The sequence below is a fragment of the Lycium barbarum genome, chromosome 1 (genome assembly GCF_019175385.1).
Source record: "Lycium barbarum isolate Lr01 chromosome 1, ASM1917538v2, whole genome shotgun sequence".
NCBI classification, from domain to species: Eukaryota; Viridiplantae; Streptophyta; class Magnoliopsida; order Solanales; family Solanaceae; genus Lycium; species Lycium barbarum.
In genome coordinates, this window is record NC_083337.1 from 149,096,307 (window position 1) to 149,107,173 (window position 10,867).

Consider the following 10,867-nt stretch of genomic DNA (forward strand, 5'->3'; position numbering starts at 1 on the left):
GGGCCCCACCAAGACATGTGGCCAAATTTAATTGGCTCAAGCCTTGAGTGGGACACTTGTCACTCCTGGGGGCTGAAAATATAGTGAAAAATCTGTGCCCAAACCCTCATTTTCATCTTCCACAATAAGCTAGAGAGAGAGAGAAAACAAAAGCCATGGCATTCGGCCATGGCTAGCAAATTGGAGCTCAAATTTTTTGATCCAAAAATCAGATTTTCCAAGTATTCCAACCAGTTAGGAAGGCTATAATAACGTGGAGTAGTCATTTGGAGCAACAAGAACAAGTATTAGTTCATTTCACAACTTCTAGCCAAATTAAGAAGCCAACTTGTTAAGGTAAGATTTCGTTTTTTTTTGTTATAAGATTGGAGTTAATGATGTTGTAATGGATCTATTAAGTTGTATTATGTGAATTTGGAAGTAAGAAAATTGTTTGATTAAAGTTGGCATTAAAAGTGGGCAGATTTGGAGTTGTTTTAATTGGGTTGAATTTGATTAGTGTTGTCACTATTATGGTATGATATTTGTAGATAATTGTTTATGTTGAAGGGCCGGAAATATGGTTATTGACATGTATAGGGGCTGTTGTCAATGGTAAAAAATTATACTTGATTCCATGTGTTTGCGATTTTGTGGAATAAAGGTCGAAAATTGTATTTCGATGTTGTAGTGTTGATGGACTATTTTGGGTTTCCTATTGAAACGAAATTGAAGTGATTCTTGTACATGGATGGTTGTTGTTATTAATGTTATGGATTATGTGTAAAAGGTGAAAGGAAAGTTTAAATCATGTTAGAACTTGTTGTGAAATTAGAGCAGTTTCCTTGCATATAATAGTTGATGTTGTTGTTGTTGTGGGCTGTTTTGATAAGGTTTTTGGTGGAAAATCTCATGTGATTATATGGCTATTTGAGGTTGTCATTGTTATGGTTAAATTGTAGTTAGGGGCTGTTCTTGAGGAATTGGGGAACTAAGGATAGTTAAGATTTGTATTGTGACGTTATAATGGACGGGGCTGTTTTAGAACTTGTTGTAATGTTACGATAGTTTTCTTGCATATAGAGGTTGATGTTGTTGCTGATGTGAATCATCAAACTTGGAGGAAAGAAGCGTATAAAATATCGTATGCGAAGTGTGTGCGATCTGCTTGGTATATTCTTAGATGTTCGTGAGATTATCGGTCATTGTTATGTGGTAGCTAAGGGCTGTTTTGGGGCTGTTTTGTAATGAATTTCGTGGCTGTTTTGTGATGAATTTTGTGGTTGTTTTGGGGCTGCTTGTTATAAATTTCGTGGCTGTTTTGTAGTGACATTTTGGGGGCTGTTTTGTTGTAATTTTCGTGGCTGCTCTTGTTGAGTCAAAATGCAGGGATTATAGTTATGATTATGTACAATATATGTAGTTTATTTGCTGGAGTATGGGCTGTTCTTGATGGCTGGTCTAACATTGTTAAAGGGGCTGGATAAACATAAGGAATTAGTGTATTAATCACTTTGTTGTTGTGGTTGTTGTACTCCATGGATGTACAGAGAAAGAATGATAGCAATGGTGTATGTAGTGCATATGGGGCTGATTTTGTTATGTCCTTGAGTTGTGTCTTGTTATTGATGTTGTTGACCTCGTATGTGAGTTGTGGATGTGTGCAAGTAGTGGAAGTGCTGCCCACTTGTTTTTATACAAGAACGAGTTATCGTTTACTAGCAACCACCAATTTGACGGACATGCTACCATTGTTATAGGTTGAAGTGTCAATCGAGACGAGTTTAAATTATTGAATTGGTACGGACGACAAACGGTATGTAAAGCCTAACCTTTCTTTCTTTTGGCATGTCCTAGAACTAAGTAAGTTATGATACGTATCTTGGGGTAATTCTATTCTTGATTCCGAGCTTGTTTACGATTCTTATTCACTTCTTGATATGAGTATGTTTAGTATAGACGAGATTATTATATGATTGAATAATGAGCAAAGCATAAAGAGTTCTTGTTTTTAAAAGAGTTCTATAAGTATTAATGTCCCTAACTTTCGTAGACAGTCTCGAATTGCTTTAAAACGTTCGTACAGGGTTCTATAATGAATAACGTTCATAACTTTCTTATGCTGATTCGGATTGGCTTGAAACGTGTTTATGATTTTACTAATGATTTCGAGAAAACTAGTTTTATACTAAAGGAAATATAAAGTTTGATTTTCAAAACCACTCCGAAGGGGGTGCGAGGTTTTACTACTTCATTCCATTTACGACTTATGTTTACTTTACATATTATCATTATCATTATTATTATGTCGAGATTGGCATGCCCGAAGGGGCCAGTGTAGCATTATGTCGGAACCGGCATGCCCGAAGGGGCCATCATCATTATTATGCCGGAAGCGGCCGTCCGAAGGGACTATTATGTTACTATGCCGAAAGCGGCTGTCCGAAGGGACTATTGTGATACTATATTTATATTGTGTATCCTAGAATTTGTGTATGCCGTATTTATATTGTGTATGCTAGAATTTGGGTAAGGTACCATATGGCACGGTTCAAATGCTGTTCCAGGTTACTCCGGGTTGCCTCTAAACTGGTTTACTGTTATGCCTCTCCTTGTTTATGATTCAGTGATGCTTTACATATTCAGTACATATTCCGTACTGACCCCCTTTCTTCGGGGGCTGCGTTTCATGCCACGCAGGTACACCCCGATGAGTAGAAGACTTTGCTAAAGGTGTTCCAGCGGGATTGGCGAGCTCCATCTCAGTTCGGAGTGTTGCCGGGTCAAGTACTTATGTCATTGTATTTTGTATGTGTTAGAGACTTTGCAGACAGTGTCCTGTGGATAGGGCGTCGAGCAGTGCGAATCATTTATATATGTTAAAAGAGTATGTATTTCCAGATGATTTCTGTTGGTAAAAAGTGCGTAATTGATTGAAAGTTTTTCATAATCTGTATAAAGACGATGATCTTTATTTGGAAAGGTGTCATGTTTTAAAAGTTTTTGAAACAACAGGTTTTGGTAAAGCGAACGTTTAAGGGTTCGCTCGACTCTGATGAGAGTCGGGTGCCCATCATGCCCTATCAAGATGAGGGTGTGACAGAAGTTCATGGTCTTCGCCCCTTTGCATCTGATAGGTATTTTCTTTCTTTCCATTATCGTTTGCAGAGAGACTCTTTGTTTTCTTCTTCTACCTTTAAAGTTTAATCCAATGGGCAATACACCTTTTAGGGACAACTTTCTTGGAATATGTGATGCAAATAGTGTAAAGCTCCTCCTATTCTAACATGTAGTACTTTTTCCTTTGCAAGAACCATCCCTATGTGAAAGCATTCTTTGGTTTTGTTTCCTTCATCACAAACTTTGTTTCAAGCACCCTTTTTCTTCTTCATGCTAATTTTCTTTCTTTATGACACTTTAAATAGGCAAAATGTAACTTTCTTTATGTTACAGAGGTTTTATTTTGTCCGAAGCAAAGACCATTACACAGTCTACGCCAAAGACTTTTACTTTTGTTTGAGACAAAGGCCATTACACCGTTTATGCTAAAGCCTATTATCTTTGTCCGAGGCCAAGACCATTATATCATCTGAGCTAAAGACTTTATTTTGTGTGAAGCGGAGACCGTTACATCATCTAAAAGAACTTTTACTTTTGTCCGAGACAAAGACCATTACATCGTCTAAGCCAAAGACTTTCTTTTGTCCGAAGAAACGACCATTACACAGTCTGAGCTAAAGACTTTATTTTGTCCGAAGCAAAAACCATAACACCATCTATGCTAAAGACTTTTACTTTTGTCCGAGGGTAAGACCATTACACTGTCTAAGCCAAAACTTTATTTTCTACGAGTCGAAGACCATGACACTGTCTAAGATAAAGGCTTTTAGTTTTGTCCGAGGCAAAGATCATTGTACCGTCTAAGCCGAAGACTTTATGTTGTCCGAAGCAAAGACCATTACACTGTCCAAGCTAAAAGACTTTTACTTTTGTCTGAGGCAAAGTCACACAGTCTGAGCCAAAGACTTTATTTTGTCGAAGCAAAGACTATAACATCGTCCATGCTAAAGACTTTTACTTTTGTCCGAGGCAAAGACCAATACACTGTCTAAGCCAAAGACTTTCTTTTGTCCGAACCAAAGACAATTACACCGGCCACGCTAAAGACTTTTACTTTTACCCGAGGCGAGGAGCATTACACAGTCTGAATTGAAGACTTTATTTTTGTTTGAAGCAAAGGTCATAACACCATTTATGCTAAAGAATTTTACTTTTGTCCGAGGCAAAGACCATTACACCGTCTAAGCCAAAGACTTTATTTTGTCCGAAGCAAAGACTATTACACTGTTTGAGCCAAAGACTTTATATTATCCGGGGCAAAAATTTTACACCGTCTAAGGCAAACACTTTACAATGTCCATACTCAGAAAAATCGGCCATACAATGTTTGGATTGAAAACTGTGATTATTGCATTACCAAGTTAATATGCTGATACACATTTTTATTTTGCAATTTGAATCATGGTTTACTTCAGAGATGTAATATCTTCTTCCTCCAAGTCACAATACCTTATAATATCGAATCATAAGGACAGCAAGGTGGAGATGAGATTGTTTGTCGATACACCATTAGTTGACCTGTATGCTGCTCAGTGGCCACCTTGGGCAACTCATCTTGTTTAAGCGATTGGACACAACTACTCGTAAGGACTTCCTAATATGGGTAGACCGCCAATTGCGTGTAAGTCCCGAAGTGATATAGATAATTCTCTAGCAGAGGTAAGTAATGTTTTGTAAGAGGTCACCAAGCTTAGAAGAAGTCTTGCATGATGTTTGTATTACAGCCATAAGTGAAAACTAAACCATATACAACATCATAATTTTCTGCGTCCTTCAAAGTCTTGGGACTCCTGCTAAGGACATCTTCAGCCCACTCCTAATAACGATGAATGTAGTGAAACTCACTATCAAATGTGAAAGTATCACTCCAACTAATCTCTCGATTCATGATTCGTCGCTCTAGGCATGATAAAGAACTTGCAACAGTTTTAGTATGATGATTGGAGGAGATAAGTAATGTCTTGGACGAATGACTGTTGTATTCAAGAGTTCAGTCATTCAAACAAGATGGATTCCCCAAAGGTGGCCATTGAGCAGCATACTGGCCATCTGATGGTGTATCAACAAACAATCTCGTCTCCACCTTGTTGTCCTTATAGTCCGATATCATAAGGTATTGTGACTTGGAGGAAAAAGATATCGAATCTCTGAAGTAAGCCATGATTCAAATTGCAAAAAAAAGTGTTTATCAACACGTTAACTTGGTAAAGCAATAACCGTGGTTTTGAATCCAAACATTGTATGACCGATTTCTTTGAGTATGGACACTGTAAAGTCTTTGCCTTAAACAGTGTAAAGTCTTTAGCTCAGACGATGTCACGCCTTTAGCTCAGACAGTGTAAAGTCTTTAGCGTAGACAATGTAATAATTTTGCCTCGGACATGAAAGACTTTGTCTTAGACGGTGTAATGGCTTTTGCCTCGGACAAAAGTTGCAATCCTTAGCATAAAGGGTGTTTTGATCTTTGCTTATGATAAAAAATCTTCAGCTCAAATGGTGTAATGGACTTTGCATCATATAAACGTAAAAGTCTTTAGCATAGACAGTGCAATAGTCTTTGCTTTAGACAAAATAAAGTCTTTGGCTTAGACGATATAATGGTCTTTGTCTCGGGCAAAATAAAGTCTTCAGCTCAGACGGTGTAATGGTCTTTGCTTCAGAAAATAAATGGTGTAATGGCCTTTGCCTCGGACGAAAGTAAAAATCTTTAGTGCTGACAGTGTATGATCTTTGCTTCAGACAAAATAAAGGCTTAGACAGTGTAATGATCTTTGCCTCGGACAAAAGTAAAATCTTCAACTTAGACGGTGTCAGGGTTTTCGACTCGGACAAAATAAAGTCTTCAGCATCGACGGTGTATTGGTCTTTGCTTCGGACAAAATAAAGTCTTTGGCATCGACGGTGTAATTGTCTTTGCTTTGACAGAATTAAAAGTCTTCGGCTTAGAGTTTTTTTAAACAGTGGCTTAGAGTCGATATCTATTGATTTTATGATAAACTGCACGAATAAGTCACTGCCTAAATTACTGCAAACTAACATCAATCAAGATAAAGGAGACAATTTTTTTTTCTCATCTAGTTGCTGCCGAAGAACGAGGAAATTAAAAAAACAATTTTATTCGAGCGCAAAACAGAAAACATATTGGAAGGTAAAGCAAATAATTTCATGAATGATAATTATGTGGACCCTCTTTATTGACTTTTTCCATGTTAAAGTTTTCAATAAAAAAAAATTGCCATATCAAAATTAAAATGGATGATAAAGCATGTGATAAAAGACACCAAATTCAAGAATTCTTCAATTGTATATTTACAAAAGTAAATACTTCAAGCTTTGGCTCAAAAGTACTACCTTCTGATTGTGACATAAAGACAGTTATATTGTACTTGTTGAAGTGACATAAAGAAAGAAATTAGCATGACCAAAAAAAAAAGTGCTTAAAACAAAAAGCCAAAGAATGCTTTCACGTAGGGATATTTCTTGCAAAGAAAAAAATATCACATGTTAGAATAGGAGGAGCTTTACACTATTTGATTCACATAGTGTGAAAAAAAAATGATAGCCAAAACAAGATACAAAAAGAAGTGGACTTGGTCACAAGGAAACTATTTTAGTTAGCAATCTATCTATGTAGCGCGCTCGGAAGATGGAGCAAGACAAAAGCATTTCATATTTTGAAAAGTCAATAAAAGTTGTTGACTGAATATCATTAAAAGACCTAACCAAATAATCTAAAATATTATGACAAAGACAAAGATGTTTGACACACGCTTTGGAAAGATGAACTGAAAGAACAAAAAATAGCAGAATGGGTTTTCAAGGGGCTTACGAAAATTAACGTCAATCGACTAGCTGTGACTTTTCAGCAGATCCTCCACAATTTCGTCGGTTATTTTTTATGAATAACTGATAGTGAAAGCTGTTATTTATAGAGTAGTGAGACAACCTAGTTCAAAACAAACTCTAACACCTGATAAGTCAAATATTTTTTGGATAAGGACAAGAAGGCGTAGATCTCTTCAAATAGGTTGTAAAGTAATTCATTTTTCCTACTAAAAGTCCAAGAGTTCTTTTAGCAACTGAAGTCCGCAAATTGCTAAACGTATTGGATCCATATTCACGTCCAACAAAACAAAATTTCAGCTAATATGTATGGTAAATTTTGTCCTGCAACGTGAAAGATTTTTAATCCAATAAGGATTACAGGATAATGGGCCTTTCATGAATTAAGCTACGGGAAAGCATTGAAAAGAATCTGCAAATTATAAACCATTTATTTGCATGAATTGAGCTTTAAGAGTACACCTCTCAAAGTCAAGTCATTGAGCTTACTCTACATCAAGCCATTAAACAAATAAAGCAAGCAAGCTCATGTATTAATATATTGTCCAAGTAGGACGCATTTGTAAGTACTTAAATTTTATAGGATTTAAATTCATCAAATAATTTGGACTATATCAAATTCAAGACCATAGTCCAAATTAATATTATGGTTAATATAATTAGATTAATTATTTAACTCTAAACACATAGGGCTAGCTCATTTAATTGGGCTACAAATGATGAGCCCGCTTTATTAGCCCAAGGTCCAAATAGCTATTAGCCCATCTTAAAGTCCAGGCTCATGCCACATGTCAAATAATGTGACAATCCAAGTCAAATAAATGATCCAATAAAATTATTCCACGTGTCAAATGACATGGCAATCCAAGTTACACTACTAAAAAAATGGGAAAAACCGACGACGAAAACCAACGGACCGCGTCGGTTTTTTTAATGAAACCGACGGGAAACCGACCCTTTACGGTCCGTCGGTTTACATAGCCTCGCTTTTTGGAAACCAACGGACAACGTCAGTTTTTTCCGACGAACAGCGTCGGTTACGTGGTCCGTCGGGTTTTATCCAATAATTTTAAAAAAAAAAAATTAAAAAAACCGACGGACTGAGTCGGTTTTTTTAATTTCTGATTTTTGATCTTATATAAAAACAATATATATTTTATGAAAAAACCGACACAGTGCGTCGGTTTTTTCATAAAATTTAAGAATTTATTTCCAGAAAACCGACGGACTGAGTCGATTTTCTAGAAAATTTCCAAAATTAATTTCCAGAAAACCGACGGACTGAGTCGATTTTTCATCGGTTTTCTGGAAAATTTCCTGCATGCAATTCATGCATTTTCTGCAGTCACACCTGCACAGAAACCAGTACCAAAAGCTGCTCAAAACTAGACTTAAAATGCTCCAAATCAATTCTAAAAGAGCTACAACACATAAAATCACCCTAAGTAATAATAAAACACATCAAACACTATCTAAACACATCAAATACGATCTAAATAGACCTTCAAAGTTCAGAAATATTTAAATGTCCAACCAAAAGTACCATTAACTAGTTTTAACATAAGTCCATTATTAAATCCAAACTACTACAACTGATCATCCGGTGTCCGGGCTACGTAATACCGTCATCATCATCTTCTGGGTTGGAGGGGGCGGGAGAAGGGGGCATACCAAATTGTCCACATGCAATGTGGCTTTTAACTTGTGCCATGAGCGATTCAAAGCTCGCTTTCATGATGTTACTTTCCTCAACTCTTTTTGCCTCAGTCTCAGCTAATTTCCTATTAAGTTCAGCAATTTGCTACGCCATAGCTGCGACCTGAACACCATCAACTCCCTCGGCTTGTCGAGAAGACCCTTCACCTCGCAATCCTGACCGAAGGCGACTTAAGTTGTTCCTTGGGCCTAAACTGTACGCTCTACCCTTTTGTACTCCCCCAACTGCTCTACACCAAAAATCTATCTCTAATTCCGATGGAGGACGGCTCGAATGCTCAGACTGAGTTTGGCTGTACTGGTTCACATTATCCATAAATTGCGTCTATCTATTAAAAAATGAAACTTAGTATATAACGAATATATCATAATTAAACTTATATATAATTACTTAAATAATAAAATTATCACTCACATAGGAATTACGAGCCCTGTCCTCAACCCATACGGTCGGATCCGACTCCTGCTTCTTCTTTTTTGTGTGGGTCTTTAGGAATAGCTGATCCTGAGTTGGCATCTGTCCCGTAGCTTTTTTCTGCAAAAAAAAAAAAAAAGTTAAACATAAAATTAATAACTCAATAATTATATATTGATCGTAGGTAACTTTAAAAGTATAAAATTACTTACCATTGTCCTAGCCACGTGCCCCTGACTTCTTGCACCCGCAGTGTGCAAAGAGCCACCTTTCTGGGATGCACGGGCAACCTTTGCATGCTCAGACTTGGCGATAAACTCAGGAGTTGCCCAATATGCCTTAAGTTTCTCCCACTGTTCAGCGTTTAGCCATTGGGGCATCTTCATATACCTTCTAGCCCTCAAAAACCAATCAGACAACCTTGCACTCCCCTTCCTCTCAAAGTTTGCAGCAACCCTATCATTGTCCATTGGATCCCATGTACAATACATCTGCAAATCAAATAGCTAATGTTATATGATTTATATAAAAGTAAATTCAAGTTATGAAATGTATAGTAAGATGCATACGTTAAACTCTCTAAACATAGCATGTCGAGTATCATATGGGATTTCACCCCATGAAGTATAAAAATGATCGCCATAAAGCCTCCGAATAACATCCAGCAAGACTTTTGTAGTGTCGTGATCTGGATAGAACCTGCAGTTAAAGAATTTAATGCATATTAGATTAAGATGAAAAAAAACTTTAGGAAAACTTTATAAAAGACAATATTTCCCAGCTTCCTCAGGCACGATGAAAATTCGACCCGACGCATCTCTATATCCCGGATGTAAACCATGATATATCGGTGCCTGTATAGGAGCCGGTGCAGGTGCAGGAGCAGGAGCAGGAGCAGGTGCAGGTGCAGGTGAAGGAGGACGAAGATGGGTCTGAGACTGGTTGGATGGCAGTGACTCAGGCTCAGAACTGCTATCTCTAAGGCGCAAATTAGATACACTTGGAGGTGTACCATTTGGAGAAGGAGAAGGAGACAAAATGGCCGATGTGCTAGGAGATCTGCCACGTGGTGGGCAATACATAGGTATAGGTATAGAAGTAGGATAGGTAAATGATGCTGACTGAGGTGGTGCCGGCTGAAAGACCCACTGACCAGACTGGGCCTGTATAGAAGAGCCAGGCATAAAAAAAAGAGGCGGAGTAGACTGCATATGTGGAGCGAACGGAATGGACTGACTACTAGTAGATGTAGGATCTATAGGTCTCTTATCTTTTCTCTTACTAGTACCTCTAGCTCTACTTGTACCTCTACCTTCATCACTACCACCTGATGACATCTGCATACATAAAATTAATAACTCAATAATGATATATTGATCGTAGGTAAAAATTTAACAAGTATAGAATTGTGTTATTATCAAGTAAACGATTACTATTATTCATATTATACATCCACATACGATCCATCTACAAAAATATACCCATAAATTATTGAGGTTATAGAAATATATTATAACTTAAGAATTCTAACTTAAAATATAACTTAAGACAACACAATCCCAACCACTTCTAACTTTGAATTCTTAATAACAATTCTAACTTTAATAATTTACAAATTCTAACTTTAATATAATTTTGAAAAGCACAATCCCAACCAATTCTAACTTTGAATTCTCAATAACAATTCTAACTTTAATAACTTATGGATTCTAACTTTAATTCTAAAAATTGAAAAGTAAATCTAGTCAAGTAAAGTCTACATTTTAGTTTTGAGGTTATAGAAATATTATAACT

The 10,867-nt window shown here is 36.8% G+C and overlaps 1 protein-coding gene and 1 long non-coding RNA gene across 2 annotated transcripts; one reads left to right on the forward strand and one right to left on the reverse strand.

The window, feature by feature from the left end:
* The first annotated feature begins 97 nt into the window (after nt 1-97).
* On the forward strand, nt 98-3,139 carry LOC132614825 (uncharacterized). The gene is made up of 3 exons (XR_009572466.1): nt 98-336; nt 1,740-1,795; nt 2,680-3,139. It is a non-coding gene; the product is annotated as an uncharacterized LOC132614825 (long non-coding RNA).
* A 6,692-nt stretch (nt 3,140-9,831) lies between these two features.
* Nucleotides 9,832-10,410, reverse strand: LOC132616142 (anther-specific proline-rich protein APG-like). Its single transcript, XM_060330747.1, has one exon. The coding sequence runs from the start codon at nt 10,408-10,410 to the stop codon at nt 9,832-9,834; it is 579 nt and encodes a 192-aa protein (XP_060186730.1).
* Between the last annotated feature and the right edge of the window lie 457 nt (nt 10,411-10,867).